This window comes from Notechis scutatus, chromosome 15 (assembly GCF_049901735.1).
Source record: "Notechis scutatus isolate UNSWTSFEM ecotype Mainland chromosome 15, rNotScu1.2, whole genome shotgun sequence".
In the NCBI taxonomy this organism is placed as follows: Eukaryota; Metazoa; Chordata; class Lepidosauria; order Squamata; family Elapidae; genus Notechis; species Notechis scutatus.
In genome coordinates this window covers 2,042,916-2,067,200 of record NC_142023.1, presented here as the reverse complement: position 1 = coordinate 2,067,200, position 24,285 = coordinate 2,042,916, and the positions used below count along the sequence as shown (strand labels likewise).

The 24,285-nt window shown below is 46.3% G+C and overlaps 2 protein-coding genes across 3 annotated transcripts in view; one reads left to right on the top strand and one right to left on the bottom strand.

Moving 5' to 3' along the window:
- Positions 1-16,096, top strand: part of GPSM1 (G protein signaling modulator 1) — an 84,005-nt gene extending 67,909 nt beyond the window's left edge. For both annotated transcript variants that reach the window (XM_087944009.1, XM_087944010.1), the window contains exons 12-14: positions 7,101-7,260; positions 9,260-9,462; positions 12,310-16,096. In XM_087944009.1, the coding sequence (XP_087800135.1) occupies positions 7,101-7,260; positions 9,260-9,462; positions 12,310-12,477 (531 nt within the window). In that variant the 3' untranslated portion in view covers positions 12,478-16,096. The remainder of the gene's footprint in view (positions 1-7,100; positions 7,261-9,259; positions 9,463-12,309) is intronic.
- Positions 16,097-18,667: 2,571 nt separating this feature from the next.
- Positions 18,668-24,161, bottom strand: LOC113427501 (uncharacterized). The gene is made up of 2 exons (XM_087944013.1): positions 24,089-24,161; positions 18,668-23,954 (listed from the first exon to the last, which is right to left on the bottom strand). Exon 2 carries the CDS (start codon positions 23,815-23,817, stop codon positions 22,096-22,098), a length of 1,722 nt encoding a protein of 573 aa, XP_087800139.1. The 5' UTR covers positions 23,818-23,954; positions 24,089-24,161; the 3' UTR covers positions 18,668-22,095.
- Between the last annotated feature and the right edge of the window lie 124 nt (positions 24,162-24,285).

Sequence of the window (24,285 nt, the reverse complement as noted above, 5' to 3'; positions counted from 1 at the left end):
ATAGGAATAGGAATAGGAATAGAAATAGAAATAGGAATAGAAATAGGAATAGGAATAGAAATAGAAATAGGAATAGGAATAGAAATAGAAATAGAAATAGAATAGAATAGAATAGAATAGAATAGAATAGAATAGAATAGAATAGAATAGAATAGAACAAGGGAAGGGAAGGGAAGGGAAAGAATAGAAATAGAAATAGAAATAGAAAAAGAATATGGAAATAGAATATGGAAATAGAATATGGAAATAGAATATGGAAATAGAATATGGAAATGGAAATAGAATATGGAAATAGAATATGGTAATAGAATATGGAAATAGAAATAGAATATGGAATATGGAATAGAAATAGAATATGGAATAGAAATAGAATATGGAATAGAATATGGAATAGAATATGGAATAAAATAGAATATGGAATAAAATAGAACAGAATTCAGAACGGAACAAAATAGAATACAGAGTTCGAAGGGACCTTGGAGGTCTTCTAGTCCAACCCCCTGCCTAGGCAGGAAACCCTACAGCACTTCAGACAAATGGTTATCCAACATCTTCTTAAAAACCTCCAGTGTTGGAGCATTTACAGCTTCTGGAGGCAAGTTCCTCCACCGATTAATTGTTCTCACTGTCAGGAAATTGCTTCTTAGTTCTAAGTGGCTTCTCTCCTCGATTAGTTTCCATTTGTTGCTTCTTGTCCTGCCTGGAGACAACCCCCCCCCATTTCTTTGTGGCAGCCCCTCAAATACTGGAAGACTGCTATCATGTCACCCCTACTCCTTCTTTTTCACTAGACTAGACCTACCCAATTCCTGCAACCGTTCTTCCTATGTTTGAGCCTCCAGTCCCCTAATCATTTTTGTTGCTCTTTTCTGCAAGATGAGAATGGGCGGTTCAAGAGGGCCCTGCCAGCTACTCTCCTCGTGCCAGGCTTAGCAGATGGAACAGCAGTTGCATCCAGTTTTGATCACCACGATGTAAAAAAGATGTTGTGACTCTGGAAAGAGTGCAGAGAAGAGCAACCAGGATGATGAGGGGACTGGAGCAGAGGTGGTTTTCAGTAGGTTTTGACCAGTTCTGGAGAACCGGTAGCGGAAAATTTGAGTAGTTCGGAGAACCGGCCAATCCCACCTCTGACTGGAGATTTTACAGTATCCTTCCCCTGCCACGCCCGCCAAGCCACGCCCACAGAACCGGTAGTAAAACAATTTGAATCTCACCACTGGATTGGAGACTAAAACCTATGAAGAACGGTTAAATGGCTAGTCTAGTGAAGAGACAGGATAGCCGTCTTCCAATATTCGAGGGGCTGCCACAGAGAGGAGGAGGTCAAGCTATTGGGCAGGGGGTTGGACTAGATGACCTACAAGGTCTCTTCCAACTCTCTTAATCTGTGTGTAGTCTGTGTGTGTTAATCTAGCTCTGCTCAATGTTGGGGTTGAATCGGCAAGGCGTTCCTCCTTTTTGACGGCCAGTGTCCCTCTCTTTGGGGCTCCTGAAAGGAAGCCAAAAACCTCTCAGCAGTGGGTGTGCAATTGAAGGCTTTCTTTGGCCTAATTGAAGGAATTGCAGTTCTTTAGATTCCAGTAAAATAGCTGAGCTGGGGAGGAAAGGCTCCACCCATCTTGTATTTTTCTTCTTTTCTTTTCTTCATTGAACCACTGTTCCATCTGCTAAGCCTGGCACTACGAGCGTAGCTGGCCGGGCCCTCTTTAACTGCCCATGTCATCTTGCAGGGGTTAAGATCTCTGGCTGGCTGGTTGCAGGAGAACCCCGCCATGCATCGGTGCCCAATTTGCCTTGGCTTCAAAAGCGCCCCGGCAGCTCGACTCCTCTGCCAGCTGTGCCAAATCTTGGAATTGTCTCTCTCAAATGAAGAGCAGCCTTCTTGCTCCAGGGATGTTGCGTCTCGTGAGAAGGACACAAACCCTCACTGTGCCATCTTGGGAATGGGCAGCTGTATAAAATCGATTAATAAATACATATAACATGACAAAAGCACCAAGAGCTGCTTCTGTTGCATTAACAGAGGGATCCAATCAAGATCAAGTGAGGTAAATACCACTCTATAAAGCCTTAGTAAGGCCACACCTGGAATACTACATCCAGTTTTGGTGACCATACTATAAAAAAGATATTGAGACTCTAGAACAGGGGTCTCCAACCTTGGCAACTTTAAGACTTGTGGACTTCAACTCCCAGAATTCCTCAGACAGCTTTGCTGTCTGAGGAATTCTGGGAGTTGAAAGTCCTAAATCTTAAAGTGCCAAGAGTGAAGACCCTATCTAGAGCTTCAAACTTAACAGCTTTCAGACTTGTGAACTTCAACTCCCAGAATTCCTCCTCCAGTCATGTTAGCTCAGGAATTCTGGGAGTTGAAATCCTAAGTCTTAATTCTCAAGTTTGAAGAGCCTTGCTCTAGAAAGAGTGCAGAGAAGAGCAACCATGGTGTAGGATCTCCTGCTTGGGGGGGTGGACTAGATGTCCTACAAGGTCCCTTCCAACTCTGTTAATCTAAACTAATCTAATCCAAGATGATTAGGGAACTGGAGGCTAAAATATATGAAGAACGTCCCAAAGGTGCTATATTTTTCCAAGAGGCAACTGGACTTTGTTTTTTCTTTGAAGATGTTTCATGTCTCATTCAAGAAGCTTCTTCAGAGCTGAAGAGCTTGGATGAAAAGTGAAACGTCTTCAAAGAAAAAACAGAAAGTCCAGTTGCCTCTTGGAAAAATATAGCACCTTTGGGGCAACCATGGCCTGGAGGATGGAGAATCTCCATGGACATACGAAGAACGGTTGCAGGGCCTGGGCCTGGCTAGTCTAGGGAAGAGAAGGACCAGGGGAGACAGGAGAGCATCTTCCAATATTTGAGAGGCTCCCACGGAGAGGAGGAAGGGGTGAAGCTATGCAAGCTATGCAATAATGTAATCCTAAATTGCATTAACAGAGGGATCCAATCAAGATCAAGAGAGGTACTAATACCACTCTACAAAGGCTTAGTAAGACCACACCTAGAGCAGGGTCTCCAACCTTGGCAAGTTTAAGGCTTGTGGACTTCAGCTCCCAGAATTCCTCAGCCAGCTGGCTGAGGAATTCTGGGAGTTGAAGTCCACAAGCCTTAAACTTGCCAAGGTTGGAGACCCCTGACCTAGAGGACTGCATCCAGTTTTGGTCACCACACTATAAAAACCATGTTGAGACTCTGGAAAAAGTGCAGAGAAGAGCAACCAGGATTATGAGGGGACTGGAGGCTAAAATATATGAAGAACGGTTGCAGGAACTGGGCCTGGCTAGTCTAGGGAAGAGAAGGACCAGGGGAGACAGGAGAGCATCTTCCAATATTTGAGGGGCTGCCACAGAGAGGAGGAGGAGGGGGTCAAGCTATTTTCCAAAGCACCCAAAGGCCAGACGAGGAATAATGGATGGAAACTGATCAAGGAGAGATTCAACCTGGAAATAAGGAGGAATTTTCTGACAGGGAGAGCAACCCTTCGGAAGTTGTGGGAGCTTCATCCCTGGAAGCTTCCAAGAAGAGGCTGGACTGCCATTTGTCAGAAATGGTGTACGGTCTCCTGCCTGGGCAGGGGTTGGACTAGATGACCTCCAAGGTCCCTTCAAACTCTGGTTATTATCTGTTATCTGTCCTCCTTTAACCTGGGATCATCTTAAGGAAGCCTGAAGTCGCCCCCCCACCCCCAAAAAGGGGCAGGATTTCGAGGCTGTCTTGGCTCTGCCTTCTGAGCAGCCCCTCTCCCCTTCTCCGCCCGCCCCACTCCACACAGCAAGCAGAGCGGCTTCCCAGCCCCATTTACGCCGGGCAGCTCCGCTCCGGCTCGGACCGACTCCCACCCCCCCTCTCCGGCTGCTCCCGGGCGCTCGGAGCGGAGGCAGAGGACGGAGGAGGAGGATGAACATGAGCAGCCGGGCCGGGTGAGTCAAGCCGGCTGGGCTTCGGGAGCCGCGAGCTGGAAGGAGCAGCGGCAAACGGGGCTCCTGCACGGGGTTCTTTTGCAAGCGGGCGCCCGCGGGGGTCACGTCGCCGGAACGGGCAAGTTGGAGGAAAGTTAGGGAGCCAGAGGACACGTGTGTGTGTGTGTGAGTCCCGCTTTCTTAAACCGCGATTCGTGGATAGAGCCTGGAAAGTGGGGGGAGGGGGGTGTTTCCATCAACAAGCCACGATGTCCAAAGCAAAGCCGTGGCATCTCAGCTTAAAGGTGACGCGTGGAAGCCGGGTGGAAAGGGGGGGGTCCGGGAGGGGCGCTTCCCCCCCTCCTTCCCTGCGTGGCCTCAAACCCACCGTGGGAAAAATTGCCCAATGCTGCTTTCCCAGCCTATCCCCTCTCTCTCCCCCCTCCCCCCCACTTTCCAGGCGACTTAAACTAGCCCGGGTTTAATCTAGCCCGCTTCGTTTCAGATAGAAAGTCTTGGAAGTTGGTGGGAGCTGCCCAGCTCCCCCTTCCAGCTGCTGGGGAACCGTTTTTCCACGATGCCAGGGGCTCCTTGGGCGCTCAGATCTTAGATCTGCCTCCTACCCAGAGCTGCTGCTTCTCAATCTTAGCAACTTATCGTTATTTTTCTTTCTTTCTTAAACGTATTTGCCACCTGGCTACACACGCGCGCACACACACACACACACACACACACACACACACACACAGAGAGAGACTTTTTTTAAACATATGCCCTGGCTTCCAGTTTCTTTCTTGGGTGACACTCAAGGTGCTGGCTGCCACTTTTAGAGCCCACTTTTCCCTAATATCCACCCCACCAGGTCAAGCAGGGTGGGCCTGGGCTTAGCCCCTTCCCCTAAATCAGAAGTCAGCCATCTGCAGCTCTGGAGCCGCATGAGGCTCTTTCCTCCCTCCACAACTGATAGGGCTTTTGCTTAGGATAGATAGAGGGAAAAGGGTGCTGCGCTAGGAGGAGGCTCTATGGTGGGGGAACCGCCATAGAGTCTGGTCAGCTCCAGAATTGAACTGGGGGCGGGGGGACGGACACCTTCTGGTTAGGACCTTGGTGGCTCTTTGTTTAAGGTTGCCGATCCCCTGCCCTAAATTGGAGGGAAGAAAGGAAGGGTATCTTTTCCATGGCAGCCCCTGCCCTCATCCTGGTTGCATGCCATCCACTCTGCCCCCTGAAGTGTGGCAAGTCTCGGCCCTCCTCACCTCCCTTTTGGTAAAGCTTGGAAAAATCTGGCTCCCCACCCCACCCTCCCCCCGGCCAAGACGACACCCTTGTGAGGTGGGCTGGGCTGAGACAATCGACTGAAGCAATGTTGCCCAGGAAACTTCCGTGGCTGAAGGGAGGACTGGAAACTTGGTCTCCCCATTCCTCACCCAGGCTGCCATAGGCTTATAGACTAGACAAGGGGCTGACCACAACTTGCCCCAGGTTAGATGCACCTGAAGAACAAAATGGTTGTTTTTCTGGAGGGTGTTTTTTTTTTTTTTGCTGGCAGGGAAATTCTGGGGTTGAAGTCCATAGGTCTTTAAATTATCGTGAAACACTAGTTGACAATTCGACAGCTTTGCCTTCAGAAGTTGTGGGTGCTTCATCGCTGGAGGTATTTAAGAAAAGACTGGACAGCCATTGTCTGAAAGGTATAGGGTGCTTGAGCGGGGGCTGGACTAGAAGACCTCCAGGGTCCCTTCCGCTCCAGCACTATTCCAATTCTGACTTAAGAGTCTTATGTTTGTAGGTGGGAATAACTGTTCTGAATCCGAGAAAAGGTTTGTAATATTGCTAATTTGGGCACACGGTTTAGAAATCATTTCGTCGAGCAAAACTCCCGCCTGGAACGTGCTGTGTCTTCCTTCTGGCCCTACCAGGCCGGCATCTTTTAAAATCTCAGCCAATAATTTTAGACTGCTTCTAAATACGACGTTGGGAAGATGGACACCTTTCCCTTCCCAGCCTTTTCATGTCTTTGGGGTATTTTTTCTCTCTTTTGTTTTCTTGTCTTCCCGGCACCATAAGGTGGAAAGCTAACTTTACATTATTGTGGAGGCAACAAACTAGAGGGGTTTGTGTGTTTGTGTGTGTGTGTGTTTGCAGGGTGGGGGAAGACGGTTTACTGTCAGGAACAGTATTTATAACCAGCAGGTGACATCGCTGTGAAACTGTCTATTGAAGAAGGGAAACAGTTTAACTCTCTCTGGCGTGGAGTTGAAAGAAACCCAGGGCCAGAAGTAGGAAACATTTCACAGCTCTGAAATCATGCATTCTCTGATTATTATTTTTTTCCTGAGTGATTTTGAGAGCCCTTTCCTGCAGGCATGTCTGCTTACTCTTGGACGTTGGAAAGAAAAGAGAAGTTGTAACTCCTACTTTTCCTATATTTGAAGAATATAGAAAAGCAACCAGGAGGATGAGGGGAGGATTAGAAGAGACTGGACTGCCGTCTGTCAGAAATGGTGTAGGGTCTCCTGTTTGGGCGGGGGGGGGGGTTGGACTAGATGACCTACAAGGTCCCTTCCAACTCTGTTAATGTAATCTAATCTAAAGATATAAGATAACTTTATTGTCATTTTTTTATTGCGAGTACACTGACTCACATTAATGAAATTCTGTTGCCTGCTCTCGAGAAAGTGTGCCCAAACACAGGCATAACACACATATTCATGCTGTATACATACATATATTCCTTTGTGTGTGCGTGTGTGTGTGTGTGTATCACTGTCCATTTTGATATAATGTATTAAGTAGTAATATTGTACTATATTGTAGCAACGTATTAATCAATATTCAACTGGGGTGGGGGCCAATAGGTGTATATATGTTGGGTTTTTTTTAATGCACATTTCTTTTCAACATCTTGTATGTTTTGTGTTTTGGGGGGATTTTTTTGTTGCTGTTTTTAAGTTTCGATTTTTTTTTTTTTGAGTTTTCCATTTTAACTTTTATTTCAAAGAAATAAACGTTGTTGGATTAAAAAGAAATAAGGCAAAGCTAGAAATTAAGACTCCTTAAGATCTTTTTCTGAGCTGGCAGAGGGGAGAAATCCAACCCAGTTTTAGTTTTACCTAACCATGAGGTGTGGTGATGTTCAGGGATGGGCGACCGTCTCCTTTCTTTTAATGTCATGGCCCTCATCGTTGCAGAAAACCAAGCGAGCCCCTTCCAGTGAGGACTGTTTCTTTGACCTCTTGAGCAAATTCCAGAGCAACCGGATGGAAGACCAGCGCTGCCCTTTGGAAGACTCCCAGAGAGACTCGGATGAAGCAGCGGCTACCCCTGTCCCTGCCCGGGAAGAGGCACAAAGTAAGTGGCCCAATCTTAGTAAGGAAGGGTAAGGTGGCCAAGCAGTAACTCCCAGAGGGATCTTGGGGATCTTAGTGGACAACCAATTAAATACGAGCCAACAATGTGCAGCGGCAGCCAAAAAAGCCAATGCAATCCTAAATTGCATTAACAGAGGGAGGCAATCAAGATCAAGGGAGGTACTACTACCACTCTACAAAGCCTTAGTAAGGCCACACCTAGAGGACTGCATCCAGTTTTGGTCACTACACTATAAAAAAGAGGTTGAGACTCTAGAAAGAGTGCAGTGAAGAGCAATCAGGATGATGAGGGGAGTGGAGGCACAAACATATGAATGGTTGCAGGAACCGGGCCTGGCTAGTCTAGGGAAGAGAAGGATCAGGGGAGACAGGAGAGCATCTTCCAATATTTGAGGGGCTGCCACAGAGAGGAGGAGGGGGTCAAGCTGTTTTCTAAAGCACCTGAAGGCCAGAAAAGGAATAATGGATGGACGATGAACAAGGAGAGATGCAACCTGGAAATAAGGAGGAATTTTCTGACATTGAGAGCCACCAACCCATGGAACAGAAATTACCTTCAGAAGTTGTGGGAGCTTCACCTGGAAGCTTTCAAGAAGAGGCTGGGCTGCCATCTCTCAGAAATGGTGTAGGGTCTCCCGCTTGGGCGGGGGCTGGTAGTGACGGGACTAGATGACTTACAAGGTCCCTTCCAACTCTGTTAATCTGTTAATATTACCGCTGCGAAGCTGTCGAATCTGCCATCAGCTTCCCTGGGCCTTGCTTCATGTCCTGTGCTGGGTTGTTGCCCAGTCACACAGCAACTTTCCAGGGCAGGGGTCACCAACCTTTTGGACCTCAGGGACCACCAAACTCATAAGTTTAAATCCCGTGGACCACTAATATGAATTTTGACTGATGGTGGCTTGCTGACGTTTTCCCAGGGTCTCTGCAGAAAGCAGCAGAGACCCTGGGAAAATCCCCCCCCAATTTTTTATTTTCTGTAAAAAAAAATTCCCGCCCCATTTAGGATACCGTCTCCAGCTCTGTTCTTGAGGGGGGGGAGAGAGAGAGAGAGAGAGAGAGAGACTGGCTTCATGCAAGGAAAGCAGCAAAAGTCTTTCTTTCTCTCCCCCAAACTCCGCCATGAATGAATCTTGGTGAGACTTGTCACGCTGGCGCAGCCTCTTGGAGCAGGAGGCCTTGCAGGGTCCCAAAGACTCATTTCTGGTGGAGTTTGGGGGAGAGAAAGAAAGACTTTTGCTGCTTTCCTTGTGTGTAGCCAAAAGCAGAAGAAGAAAGAAGTGGAAAGAAGCAGCCTAGTGGCCAGGCCAGGTGTGTGGGGCGAGTGGGGCAAGTCCCCCCCCTCCGCCATTTTCCTCCTCCCCTCACTACCTCGTGTTGTTCGCAATGCAAGCAACGCAAGCCTTGTGTTCCTGCCCAGCCTGGATTAATTGCTTTTGGGGGGGGGGGACATTTCTCTGCGGAGCACCAAAATTTTCTTGCGGACCACCAGTGATCCCTGGCCGACTGGTTGGTGACCACTGTTCTAGTAGGGGACGCAGCAATTACGTGGCCAGGAAGCCTCCTTGTGATGGACAGATGAAAATTCCTCGCCTTGGGAAAAAGGAGACAGGCCCAGACTTTGTCCCAAGGAGGAAGGGCCGTTGAGGTGAACCAAGTTGAGGAGCAAACATCACATAGATTGGTCGGATGTTACAGCTATTGGAGACCCAACTACAGACTCTTGGAAGTCTGTCTAGGTTCTCTCTCTCCTTTCTTATGTTAAATGAAAATCAAGGCGGAGTTAAACTGGGTTGGGTACTGCAGAACTCACTGGGGGTGGAATTTATACTCCCCAAAGGGTCCAGGAGGTAATTCCTGGTCTTCAAAAGGCTGCCAGAGAGGAGGACGAGCTGAGCTGATACCCCTCCACCCCAGGTAACTAAGGGTTCTTCCAGGGCTGGCTGGCTTGCTCATCCCTCGTCTGGTTTCTCTCCCAGCTCAGTCCATGGCCTCCCCGCAGACCGAGGAGCTCTTCGACCTCATTGCCAGCTCCCAGAGCCGGCGGCTTGATGACCAGCGGGCCAGCGTGGGGAATCTTCCTGGGCTCCGCATCACGCCCAGCAACCTGGGCCACCTTCGCATGGACGGCGAGGCCCAAGAGCCTGGCGACGAATTCTTCAACATGCTGATGAAATGCCAGGTGGGTTGGTTGCACTCCTGCCCTTCCTACCCTTGGTGGAAAATTCTAATAGCAAATGGGAAGGAAATTCAACCTTTGCCAAACTTCCCAGGGGCTAGGGGCTGTGCGGGCCTTCATAACCCCCAGGTGAGCATGGAACTCTTTTGGGGTTAACGGTAGGGCCTTGGAGCTAAGGTGTGGGCTCAAGGCCTCATTTAGCCACGGGTTTCATTGGCAGATTTTGAACCACTTGCTTTCTTACAGCTAAATCTACCTTGCAGGCAAGAATAGGATAGGGGATAGGAAATAGGGATTATTAGAATTAGAATTATTAGAATAATTAGAGTTAGGATAATTAGAATTATTAGAATTAGAATTAAAATAATTAGAATTAGAACAGCAGAGTTGGGAGGGACCGTAGAGGTCTTCTACTCCAACCCTATACCATTTCAGACAAATGGTTATCCAATCTTGTTCAGAGTATTGCAGTGTAAATTCAGCACCAGAAAAGTAAACACAGGTGGCTGGGGCTTCATTTAACTTCTTTATAAAAAGATAAAGTAAATTTTACAATACCAGTTGTAGATTTTTCCAACATGGAGCCAACTCAAACAGAAGCAGACATGTTACAGGTTCAGGGCAGAGCAGCAATTCAGGAGCTCAGAAACAGACCTCGGTTTCACTTTTAGTTCAGCAGGCAAGCAAGCAAGTTAGTTTCTCTTTCACTTTAGAGCTGAGCCCAGAACAGAGATAAACCACACCCAGATTCTCTCTTTAAGTATCAGCCCTCAACTCAGCTCTCATTGGCTGACCTTGTTACCAAGCTCTATTCCAGTTCATGAATATATTGACAAATCTCTTCTTAAAAACTTCCAGTGTTGGAGCATTCACAACTTTTGGAGGCAAGTTGTTCCACTGATTAATTGTTCTGTCAGGAAATTTCTTGGTTGCTTCTCTCCTTGATTAGTTTCTTGTTGAGATGGAGATGAAATGAGGAGGGGGAAGGACACTCCCGACATACTCCATTTTCAACAAAGTGGGATATAATTGCAGTAATGAAATAAACGACATATGGCTGTTCAGAGTAGTCTGGCCCAGATCACGAGACGTTGTGGCTAACTTTTTTTATCTAGCATTGGGCAAATCTTAGCTTTTGGTGGAACTTAGCAGGTGTGAGTTCCATGCGCCTTCGGCATTTACTCATGCCGGCCAAATGACCACGGAGACGTCTTTGGACAGCGCTGGCTCTTTGGCTTTGTAACGGAGATGAGCACCGCCCCCTAGAGCTGGAAACGACTAGACGGATGTGCGAGAGGAACCTTTCCCTTTCCCTTTAATAGATGTGATGCCAGTGCAGAAGCCCTAGGCACTAAGCACAGGCTGGGCACCATGTCTTCCACTAGGGGAGCCAAGCAAGAGTGGACCATCCTTTTCCCACCGTAGGGGAAGATCTTGAGAGCTTATGGCTTCTCCTGCCTACCCCTTTAGTCAGTTTTAGCACATCCTCTAAATCAGGGGTCTCCAACCTTGGCCACTTTAAGACTTGTGGACTTCAACTCCCAGCTTTGCTGGCTGAGGAATTCTGGGAATTGAAGTCCACAAGTCTTAAAGTTGCTAACGTTGGAGACCTCTAAATTAGGTTACACCCCGTCCTGCTTTCTTATGCTTTTCCTCCCAAGATGCTCAGCGCCATGTGTGGAGTTCTTAGTGATTCACACTGAAATCTCCTAACAGCCTTGTAAACTGGCTGGCAAGGAAGCCCTGCCTGGTGCTACCTTCAGGAGCAACCCGGGTGGATTTGATTGAAATAAAGTCAATTTAAATCACTAGTAAAAAAGCTTCATTTAAATCCCCTCGGTTTAAATCATGATTTTTAAAGAGCAACTGTCATCTCTGTCCCGCAGTGGCTCCTCCCCTGACCCGCTGTTGACTCACTGACAGTCCTTTAAAGCAGGGATCCCCAACCACCGGGCCCCGGACCGGGACCGGTCCGTGGAACATTTTCTACCGGGCCGTTGGTTTGCTGGGCTCCGCCATCTTGTTTCGATGAGAAAGTGCTTCCGGGTGAGCTTTTCCGGTTTGGAAAGCGGCGTTTGGGTCCTGAAGGAATCCTCGCGCCTTAGTTTCATCGAAGGGGGGGGGCGGCTTCGAACGAAACTAAGGCGCGAGGATTCTTTCAGCACCCAAGGCAAGGCGAGCCGAGCCGCCGTCCCGAAGCCGTCCCGAAGCCCATCGACAAAGGTACAAAGGAGGAGTTGAAGGTGGCGGGGAGAAACAGGGGACGGCTGGCTGGCCGGTCGCTCGGTTCGCCTTGCCTTGTCATGTGTGCTGATGCCGGTACCGGGCCGTGGATCATTTTGTGATGCCGGTACCGGGCCGTGGCACAAAAAAGGTTGGGGGCCACTGCTTTAAAGGGACAGCTGGTGATGTGGCAATGACAACACGGTGAAGGATTTGGGAAGCAGCAGGTGAGTGGATGCTAACAGGGGCTGCAGGATGGATCTGAAATGACAGGTGCTCTTTAATATATTTATAAGCTGCTTAGAAGGTTTCACTTCCATTTTTACTGCCTGCCCTTCCTCCTCCGACTTGGAGCCTGGTGGTACAGATGCATTTCTCTCCAAACAATCATACAATTTGTAGTGTACATAGATTTGCAAAACAATGGGATAAAGGAATATTCCTGCATTTTGCTTTCTGATTTATCTCACGGTTGCTGTGAAACTCTGCGAATGCATCAATGCAGGGCATGTTATCTCAGCTTGCAGGGCTTGGATTCATTAAATGAGTTTACCGAAAATGTAAATATTGTGGATTTTTTTTTTTTAAAAAAAACCCATCGATTTTTATCCACCCTGCTTTCTGCAGTCCTCCCGCCTGGATGACCAGCGCTGTGCCCCACCCCATTCCATCCCCCGTGGTCCCACGGTGCCCGATGAGGATTTCTTCAGCCTCATCCAGCGAGTCCAAGCCAAGCGCATGGATGAGCAGCGGGTGGACCTGGCTTCAGGAGAAGACGACCAAGCCAAGGATTGAGCACCAGATCACTAGCCAAGACCCAGCTTCAGTTAAGCCAGAACAAACGGCCAGCGAAGGGAAGGACTTCTGGATGCTCCCAGCTGAAGATCTGGGCCGTGGCACTCGGGGCATTCTTGGGGTGGGGGGCAATGCCTCCCTTCTGCACTTTCTCCCCCCGGAGAACATGGCACTGGCAAGAGTGGCAAGCAGAATGGGTGGGCGCTTCCGGCTGACCGAGGTGCCTGTGGGCCAACCGGGCAAGAGTGAGGCTTCTTTTCTGCTTGAACATCGTCTATGGAAACCAGGCTCAGGAACCGAGGAAGTGGGAGGTCTCCACCAAGGGGCCACACCCCCAAGGGGCTGCTGGAGGGGTCGACAGCCCCCCCCCCAAGTCAGATTGATTTATGTCTCTGCCTCTTTAGGCCTGTATCCCGTGCCAAATCATCAGCCCACTTGGGAATATGAGAATTGGTGACAATCGGTGACTCTGTGTGTGTGCGTGTGCGAACCTTGCTTTCAAAATGTGCTTTTTGGTGCCCTTTTATCTCAGGTGCAATCTGATGCTAGTTGGAAAGGTGCTAGGGAGGAGACAAGAGGGAAGCAAACACCCAGAACCAAGATGTTTGGTTTCTGTTAGCCAAGGGAAATTTGGGTGGAACACATAAGTACAGGTGGCCTTTGACTTACGACCACAGCTGGGTTCAGAATCATGTCGGGTGGCCGTTTTGCTCAGCGACTGCAGTCGAGGCTGTCCCAGCTGTAGTGATGTAAGTGCTTATTAAGCAGAGCTGGGGTGGGGGAGATCCAGTGCAGGCTGTAATGGCTGTCCAGCATGCAGAAATCTTCTGCAGGCCAGGCCTGTGTTGGCTACAGGGCCCACTGGGGCACAGAAATATCCATGGAGCCTCTGCCTGCCCCATCAGCCCTTTGGCTGATTACAGGATCCAGTGCCACTTCTAAATTGCTCCACACCATTCAAAGTGGCAATGAAGTCTAGTTCTAAGTCACTCGCTTTCAGTATTCTGCATCTCTCTAGAAATACGGTAGATGGGTGGGGGTAGTTGCCGCAGTTCTTAAGGTGGGATGTGATCACTGCTTGAGCCATGGTGGTGCAGTGGTCAGTGTGCAGTACTGCAGGCTGCTTCCGCTGAGTGCCGTCTGCCTGCAATTTGGCGGTTTGAATCTCACCAGGCTCCAGGTTGACTCAGCCTTCCATCCTTCTGAGGTCGGTAAAATGAGGAGCCAAATTATTGGGGGCAAAGAGGCTGTAAACCATTTAGAGAGGGCTGGAAAGCACCGTGAAAGTTTTAAGTGCTATTGCTCAAAGCCTGCCATCCCAGCATGTCTGCTTGTTAAGTGGAACCTGGAATCCCAGGTTCGAGGTGCCAGGGGTGTCTTAGGAAGGCTGGGGAAATCCTGGGGTGCCCGAGGCAGGCCATGCAGGATGGCAGATGCTCCAGTGAATCACAAAGCTTGTATCCAGCCCACTAGGGTTGGGAGATTCGGTCTGCTAATACACAAAGTGTCTCACTTTGGCTGTTCCTTTCCAACTATGGTCAGGCGTGCCCAGCCTGTGTGTGGCAAAGCTTTATTGAGGCTGCCTTGCGCCACTCTCCAAGTGGTCTCCATTCCCATGATCCTTCAGAAGTTTTGCATGCTCAGAGGAAGGGCAGAGATGGGGTCAGGAAGAGGGCAGTCATAAGGTCTGGCAGGGTGCGGAGTGTCGACTTTTCATTATGTGGCCACAGGGGCATTGACAATGGCCATAACTTCAGGGACATGTTACGTCCCTTCATTCAGGACTGCCATAACGAATGGTTAATGCAGGCTACCTCTATAGCTACTGCAGCCTTTCACAAAAAATAATATTTTTAGTAACCAGTTGAAGGATTTTCAGGCAAAATAATAAAGATTTTAGCCAGATTCTGGCCCTCTTTTAATCTGGTTTCCTTGAAGGTAGAGAAGAGTTGTTGCTTTTTTCTCTGCTTATCCTGGACTGTTGGTTTGGAGTTTATTCCACAATTATATCAGCAGCTGTGGAATTAGACAAAGTTAGTTGACATTCCCCTGGGCGATTGACTTTTTCCTGGTTTTCCTACTTGTGTAGTACTTTCAAAACTCCTTGAAAGTACTTGAAGAGATATTCTATGGTGGCCCCCACCAAAAAAAATCAGGACTTGATTGCATGCTGCAGCTCCTTAAAGCACCTGCCTTTTCATAGAGCATGTTAGTTGGAATAGGTGCTCCCCAACTCCTGATCTTTTTGCCTTTTGAACATCCCAGAAAGATTGGACAACTTCCCAAGAACCGCCCAGGTCTCCAGCGTGTGTTTCTAGTCTGCCTGAACCGCAGACCAAGACCACAGAAAGAGGTCCCTGTTGAGAAGGGAGATCCTGATAACCCAACGGTCCTAGACCTGGACCAGATCAAGGAGGCAGTTGCCCAATGTGTGAGGTCCAAAGGCCTCAGTGGGAATCAGGCCAGGCCATGGGCGTAACTCTGTGAATCCAGACGGCCGTGCTTTATGGGTACCTTTTTCCCCAACCAATCTATGGTGGAGCCTCCCGCCATAGGGAGGAAAAAGGCCCTTCTTGCAAACAGCTCCTTGAGCAAAAGGGTTTGAGCTCTTGATGGAAGAGGGAGGGAGGAGAAACCCATCACTTGTGGTCATGGGAATCCAACTGCAGCAGCTCAGAAATCCCGGCAGCTACAGTGAAAGGCTGGCTTTGCTTCCCTTTCTCCATCCTGTCCGTCGACTGTCCAGCTACATTAACTGAAGGACTGAGGTGGGGGACTGTTTACCCTGCGGAGTGAGAATATCCCATAGAAAGGGTCTTCTCAGCAAAAGCATCTTGGATCGCATCCTACAAAATGCCCAGTGGTAGAGAAGGTGCCCTGTCTCCGAGGGTTCAAGGGATCCCAAATCCCCTTTCTGGTCATAGCCACGACCGGAAAGCCTTTCTCCTCGGGGTTCTTGGGCAGTGAGGGAGGTATGCTGGCTGTTGGGGCAAATAGCCCCATCTTTTGCTTCGTGCCACAGAAAGGGGCCTCCAAAGCCCCACAGTTCCCTGCTGCCAGGCCCATCCCTTTCGCCAGGCTGGGGCAGACCAGAAGAGAGAAAAGCTTGCTGCAGGGATCATCTTGGCGTTGAATGTATTGCTAATTTATTATTTTCGAAGTGCGTCTCTTGTGATTTGTTCAAAGGGCAGGTGGGGAAAGGAAGCAAGAAGTTTTAATTCTCTCCCTTCCCTCTGAAAAGCCGAAGAGCTGCCAAATTAAGTGGAAAGTACAGAAATCTTGGAGGAGAGGGAGAAAATAAAGTTGTTGAATAAAGTTTTTGTGAACAAAGTTCTTTGGAAATTATTTTTCTCCACTGTCCAGGACTAATGCAGATCTAGGAAGGAAATGCAAGGACAATAAAAAAAAGGATGAGATACCTACACGTTAACACCCAAAGTATGAAGAATAAATTAGAGAGTGAACCTGAAGTCCTTACATGAGAGCAAAGATGCCATTGTTGCCATTACTGAAACGTGGGATGAAACCCAGGATTTAAATTTTTCAAAACAGGCCTCATAAAAGAGGAGGTGGAGTTTCACTAAACGGCTACACCTTTGTAGAAATGCAAAAAATAAAACCACCTTGAATGCATTTGGGTTTATATGAAAACGGAATGATGTTGCCATGGGGGTATACTATGGACCACCCAATCACAGGAACTAGATCAGGGGTGTCAAAACTCAAGATCTGGCCCACAGGGCCGCCCTAGAAATAGCAAAGGACTGGCCCACAGGGCCTCTGCCAGCGAAAACAGCTCAGGAGGGACACAGGCAGCTCTACCGGCCAGTTTTCAGCCCTGACAGCCACCTGCAGTCCTCTGCCAGCATAAAAGTGAGGTCCGTTTTTGCTGGCAAAGGGTTAGCAAAACGAACTAAAAGCGAAACAAATGTTTCCCCTTTTGCATTTGAGCATCCAAGACAGGACAGGAAAGGAGAAAGGGAAAGGAAAGACAAAGAAGGAAAGATGAAAAGAGAGCAAGGGAGGAAAAATAACAAAAGAGAGGAAGGAAGAAGGAAAGAGAAGGAAAAAGAAGAAAGGGGAAGGAAGGAAAATTATGAGGGAGGGTCTGAGAGGGAAGTCCTGCCTCAGCGCTTGGCCACTACAGGTGCCCCCAATAGGACTGACGAGCTGGCCATGCCTACCCCAGCAACACCCACCTGCCCCCCTATTCTCCCCCCAAACACAACCCTGATGTAACCCTGAATGAAATCGAGTTTTAACCTTTTGCTGATTAACAACACTTAACAGAAATCATAGCAATGGGGGATGTTCACTATCCTGACAACTGGAAAAGACCTCATCTCTGTACCTCGTGGGAGAGCAAACAGGTCCCTAATGAGTCTCAATTCATTTAAAACATGGTTATAACTCTTTCAGTCAACTCACTGCAGCTCCCCAAAAGCCGTTTTAAAAACTATCCAACGCATTAAAACACAAAACACTGAAAATAGAAACAAAAACCAGGCACCAATCCATGCCCACTTTTCATTCTCTGATCTCCCAGCACCTGGGGAAAAGCCAGGCGTTTAAGGCTAAAAGGGTAGAGGCCATTTTAGAATGTGGCTTGTATCTCGCAGAGCTTCGCTGGCCTTAGAGAATCTCTTGTAGCGGTTTCTGCTGGAAGACTAGGAAAGCCAATTGACAAGAGTTTCAGACATCTGGGGATGGTATGGACATTTGGAAAACCCATACAGATCGTATCGAGTAATGACAGGGAGAAGCTCCTTCACACCCACAATAAAAGCCAAATTAGCCCTAGATTCAGCCACATGGCTTCAATTAGGATCTGAGTGGGATGACCGTGTAAAGGCCATTTATTAGAATATGGTAGCAAAGAGATTTCCCTTAATGAAAAGAGTGAATCCAGAACACAGAATCGGGTTCATTGTATACAGTAGAAAAAGTAGAAAAGTTGATTGTTTATGAAGGGGAGCCAGTTGGGTCCAGTGATTAAGGCGCCTGGGGAGAAAGCAAGAGACCCTGTGTGGCTGTGCAGACTTTTTCTAAAAATCCCCAGTGAAGCAGCACCCAGCACCTCTGGAGGCAAAGCTCTTTCACTGCTTAACTCTCCTCACTGATAGGAAGCTTCTCCTTTTACCTGTTGCTCAGTGGCCTCTGTTTGCAGCCCACTGGCTCCGCTCAGGTTTCAGACTGGGTTGCTGGGCCACCTCTCCCCTCTTGGTTCTAGTTCAAGTTCTCTTTTTGTTCCTCCTGTAGCTAATCTTGAGAGAGGTGTGTGTCTACACACACACACACACACACAGATATATAGATTAGATAGAGATATATAGATATATACACACACACACATATGTATTATACATATATATCCAGCTCTAGAGGGCAGTTGCTAATCTCCGTTACAAAGCCGAAGAGCCAAAATTCCTCATTTCTAGATTGAATCTCTCCATCAGTTTCCATCCATCCCTGTCCATTCTAGCCTTTAGCAGTTGGGCTGAATGACTATTCATTGTGCAAATGTGGATAACACCCCTCCCATCCCTCCAAAGTGTGAAAGGACTTAAGCACGGATGGAGTAAATGAATATATATTCAATAAAAACCCTAACCCCGAAATATCTGAATGTAAATTTTCAGCCGGGGAGAAAGGAAACCATTTTGTAATGCAGGGCTCCCCAAACTTGGCAACTTTTAAGACTTGTGGACTTCAACTCTATGGAGCTGAGGTCTGTAAGTCTCAAAGTTGCCAACTTTGGAGACCTCTGTTGCTTAAAGATAGTTTTGGTGGAGCTATTCTGCCCTCCAGTGGATTTTCAAAGCAATAATGCCAGAAACAAAAGCATAGGAAAGAAAATAAGGGAATTTGAGAGTTTGCAAAGTTCTTAGAAAGCTTCCCCCCCACCCCTTCAGATGAACAGAGTTGGAACGGACCTTTTAGGTCATCTAGTCCAACCCCCTGCCCAAGCAGGAGAGCCTATACCACTTCTGACAAATGGCAGTCCATTCTCTTCTTGAAAGCTTCCAGTGATGAAGCTCATCATTTCATCCTTGCAGGATATATCCCTTCATCCATGCACAAACCAAGGATTAGATAATGTTTTTGGTCCTGCTCTCTGGAGAAATAGGAATCACCAGGTATTGTGAATACCTGCGTTGTTGATGAATTATAATTATTAGAATTAAAATTCTTTTTTTTTAATTTTAAAAGAAAACTTTATTAGAGATAAAAAAAGAAATATACTATGTACAGTACATCAAATACAACTTTACGTTGTAGACAAAATCTATACATACAAATACATAATAAACATATAAAACATATGCTTCTAATCGACTAAGACAGTGTGCTTTTTTCTTGGTGATAATTTTACTACTATTCATTTCTTATTTGGTAAACATTCTTAATTTAATTACTCTATTCATCAAAAACATATATTTTAATTTCCTGTTTTTTTCTCTTTAATCCACTTATACCATTTATCCCAAGCTTTAATATATCTTGAGTCTTCCTTATTCCTAAATTTTTGTGTGAGTAGGTCCATTTCAGCGCAGTCAAGTATTTTCTGAGTAATCAAATTATTTGTTGGCATTTGTTCGCCCTTCCAACATTGTGCCAATGCAATTCTTGCCGCTGTGATTATATGGAGAATTAAATATTTCATTTCATTTACATAGTCCACTTTTAACATTCCCAACAAAAATATTTCAGGTTTGAATTCTAATTGAATACTTGTAATTTCTTTTACCCACAGTCTAAAATTCTTTATTAGCCAAGTGTGACAAAAGGAATTTGTCTCCTGTGCAGAAGCCCTCATTGTACATACAGGCAACAAGTGATAAATCATGATTATAATCATAAAATGCATTCATCTTCAATCGTGACACAGCACTCAGTGATAGTCACAGGTTACTAAATAAACAATCAACATAAATCATACTAGGTTATGAAATAAAACAATATAAATGGTAAGATACAAGCAACATTATAGTCATAAGAAGGTAAGGAATAGGTAGTAGAAAAGAGAAGGATGATAGTAAAACAGCCCTATTTGGTAGTTTGACAGTGTGATAGGACCAGAGAACTTTTGAAGTTAGGAACACCTTCCCCAAAGAACCTGATTGTGACGACTATAGGGGAAAATCCTGTCCCTTGCTTTTTGAGAGATACTGGACATGGGACTGTCCTAGTCCTTCAAGGGCTACTACCCCCCACCCTGCTTAATGATCCATGCATTCGTTTAAGGACGGGGATAGGAGCAGTCAAGTGAATTGACAGAATCCAGGTCCACATTCCTCTTCCTGTTTCAACTAGCAATTGGCAAATCTTAGCTAGGTCTCTAAAGCTGTATCAAAGCTTTTTGGAGGGTATAGCCGATTATTTCCGAATAAATTATAGCATGAATAAAAATGAGTTAAGAACCAAGATTTGCTCTTCAGGATAATATGGAATTGAAATTAAAAGATCCATGATGATATATTAATAATATGATATGGAAAGCTAATCAATACAATTTGAATGTAAATTTAAGAGGAAAAGACTATAGATATTGTGCACAAGATATATGTACCAAACTGACACACTGTATAACTGAATGTTTTATTTGTTGTTTTGTATGTTTGTTGTAAAAAATTTTTTAAAAAAGCTTTTTGGAGGGAAGGGTTGAGTCTGGCATTAGGAAACTACCAGTAAGGAAGCAGCTTTGGACACTGCAAGACACATCTGGCTTCCTTGGCTTGATGCCTGCCAAGGAAGATGTGTTCCAAGCAAGACAGAAAGGCTGAGGTGCCAGTGGCTTATTCCAGAAAAAGGAGAGGGGGGGGGGGTGGGGCTGTTGCTTCAGAAGTGGAGGAAGTGAAACTTTCCACAGCTTATAAATATATTAAAGAGCATCTGTCATTTCAGATCCATCATGGCAGCATCTTTTAGCAGGCTTCCACTCACCTGCTGCCTGCCACGTCCCTCAACTTATTGTCCCACTGCTGCTTCACCAGCCATGCCATTAAAGGGAATGGCAATGTCAGTGAGTCAGCAGCGGGTCAGAGGAGGAGCCGCAGCAAGATAAGAAATGACAATCGCTCTTTAAAAATGATTCAAATTAATTTAAATCAAGCCTTTTTATTAGTGATTTATATGATTTAAAAAAAATGTTATTTAAATCAAATCCACCCCGGAAGAAATCATCCTGCTCATTTACATTTCATCAGAGACATGGAAAATAACATCCCACAATAACCACTGAAATTAGCATTGGATTAAAGAACGTTCTCATGGGAAATGGCATCATGGCAATATCAGCCAGTTGAAACATCTCGCATGTACAATTGAAAAAGTCCTTTATTAATCAGCCTTGGAAAGTCCCTTCTTTGGCAGTTATTATTTACCCTTATTTCCCTCAATGGAAGGAGGGAATCCAGGACACAGAATTGGGTTTCATATTATACTCCATAAAGTAGAAAACAAGAATTGATTGCATGGAAAAAATCAGAGTGGATAAAAATTAATTTTAAAAAAGGTCAGATTTTTTTTTATCAAATATATTTTAATAAAATGCATTTGGGGTAAAAATCTAACAATAATTTCACAGTAACCATGAGAGACATCATAAAGCAAAGTGGATATTACTTTATCCTATGGCTTTGCAAATCTATGTACACTACAAACTGTATGATTGTTTGAAAAGAAAAGCCACCAGGCTCCAAGTGTGAGGAGGAAAGGCAAACAGTAAAAATGAAAGTGAAACCTCCTAAGCAGCTTATAAATATTAAAGAGCACCTGTCATTTCAGATCCATGATGGCAGCACCTATTAGCAGGCATCCACTCACCTGCTGACCCCCAAATCCTTCACCATGTTGTCACTGTCGCATCACCAGCTGTCCCATTAAAGTGAATGGGACTGTTGGTGAGTCAAACAGCGGGTCAGAGGAAAAGCTGCTGCGGGACAGAGATGACAGTTGCTCTTTAAAAATGATTTAAATCGGGTTAATTTAAATCAAGCCTTTTTACTAGTGATTTAAGATTCAAAAAAAAAACATGATTTAAATCAAATCCACCCTGGAAGACATCATCCTGCTCATTTAGTTACATCAGAGACATGGGCAATAACATGCCATATTAAGCATAACCACTGAAATTAACATTGGATTAAAAGGTTCACATGGGAAATGGCATCATGAGTCACATACATCTTGTTGTGAAAAGGTACAATTTCAGCCAGTTGAAACATCTCGCATGTACAATTGAAAAAGTCCTTTATCAATCAGCCTGGGAAAGTCCCTTATTTGGCAGTTATTTACCCTTCTTAAAATTTTCTTTACTCAACCCTCATATTTGAATTATAATTATCATGAATATAATTATTCCGTTCCCTTGTAAGTACACTGAGAGCTTGTGCACTTAGGACAAATTCCTAGCATGTCTATTCACACTTGGCCAAAATGAATATGCAGTTCAATTCCTGAGATACACACTGCGACTGAAGGTCTTCTCACACTCAGGCATGTTTATCATTTTTCTCTCCACACTCAAGGCATTTGTAGGGTTTTTCTCCTGAGTGGATTCTTTGATGTCTGTCAAGATGTCCTCTCATACCGAAGCTCTTTCCACACTCGGGACATTTATGTGGTTTTTCTCCTGTGTGAACGTTTTGATGTACATATAGAATTCCTCACATACTGAAGCTCTTTCCACACTCCAGACATTTGTGGTTTTTCTCCTGTGTGGATTCTTTGATGTCTGTAAAGGTATCCTCTCATCCTGAAGCGCTTTCCACACTCCAGACATTTATGTGGTTTTTCTCCTGTGTGAATCATTTGGTGCACATACAGATATCCGCTCGTCCTTAAGCTCTTTCCACATTCCAGGCATTTGTAGGGTTTCTCTCCTGTGTGAATTATTTGATGTCGACGGAGGTTTCCAGAGTCAGTAAAGTTCTTTCCACACTCAAGGCATTTGTAGGGTTTTTCTCCTGTGTGGGTTCGTTGATGTCTGTCAAGGTTTCCTCTCACACTGAAGCTCTTTCCACATTCCAGACATTTATGTGGTTTTTCTCCTGTGTGGATTCTTTGGTGTCTGTAAAGGTTTGCTCTCAGACTGAAGCTCTTTCCACACTTCATACATTGATACGGTTTTTCTCCTGTGTGGATTCTTTGATGTCTGTAAAGGTATCCTCTCATACTGAAGCTCTTTCCACACTCCAGACATTTATGTGGTTTTTCTCCTGTGTGAATATTTTGATGTACATATAGAGATCCTCTCATACTAAAGCTCTTTCCACACTCCAGACATTTATGTGGTTTTTCTCCTGTGTGGATTCTTTGGTGTCTGTAAAGGTATCCTCTCATACTGAAGCTCTTTCCACACTCCAGACATTTATGTGATTTTTTTCCTGTGTGAATAATTTGATGTCCATACAGGGTTCCTTTATCATTGAAACACTTTCCACATTCCAAGCATTTATAGGGTTTCTCTCCTGTGTGAAATCTTTGATGTCGACGGAGGTTTGAACGCACATTAAAGCTTTTTCCACACTCAAAGCATTTATAAGGCTTTTCTCCTGTGTGGATTTTTTGATGCTTATTAAGATTTCTCCATTCACTGAAGCTCTTTCCGCACTCCAGGCATATACATGGCTTGTGGATTCTTTGATGTTTTTCAAGGATTTGAATTGTTTTGAAGGATTTTTCACATTCCCCGCATTCGTACACTTCTTGTAAATGGATTTTTTGATGGGTATAAAGGCATCCCCTCTCACTGAAGCTTTTTCCACAGTCCAGGCATTTGTGAGGTTTCTGTCCTGAGTGGGTGCTTAGATGCCTTTTAAGATGTGAATTTGTTTTGAAGGATTTTTCACATTCCGGGCACTGATATCTCTTTCGTCCCTCCTGGATCCTCTGGGGATTCTCGGGTCTTTTGATACCCTCCAGGCATTTATTCGGTTTCTTGATCAAATGGATCCTTTGATGTCTAGAAAGGTTGCTCCTTTGACTGAAGCCCTTTCCACACTCCGCGCATTCATAAGGCTTTTCTCCTGTGTGGATTCTTAGATGGCTATCATGGCTGCTCTTCTGACTGAAGCTCTTTCCACACTCAAAGCATTTAAATGGTTTCTCCAATGAGTGGCTTGTTAGGTGGTTTTCAAAATGTCCGCTATTTCTGAAGGATTTCTCGCATTCCGGGCACTGAAATCTCTTTCCTGGGTCCTCCTGGATCCTCTGGGGATTCCCGGGTCTTCTGAGGGACCCTCCGCCCTCCAGGCCCGTCTCGGGGTCTCCGCCCGTTCCCTTCTCCCCGCATCGCCCTTCGGGAAGCCGCCTTTCCCGGAGCGTCATTCGGCTCATCCCTCCTGCAGCGCCGGAGCCTCCCGGCCTCTCCTCGCCGTCTCTCCGGGAAGCCGCTCCGGGATCGGGCAAAGCTGCTCTGCGGCGCGCGCTTTCCTCCTCTCGGGCGGCGCCTCCTTCCTTCCTCCTCCGTCCTCCTGCGGGGAGAAAGAGAAGCGGGTCACGGGTGCGTCCCCTTCCCGCAAGGGAGGCACAGGCCAAAGCCTCCGCCGCAAGCGAACCCGAAAGTAACCCTCCCGGACTGCGATTCCCAGCATCCTTTGTGCCAAACCTGCATCATCCGGGTTCCTCCGTCGCTGATTCTGGGAAGCTCCCTCGTTGGCCGTTTAGCTTCCGGAAGTGGAGGCTCCACGCGCTTTTCTGCGGAAGCGCCCCCTGTTCCTCTGGAGGGACCGCCCCAAGGGGTCCTCCTGCCAATCGCCGCCCTCCCCAGAGCGACCAATCGGCCTTCCTTTAGACACAGGGCGC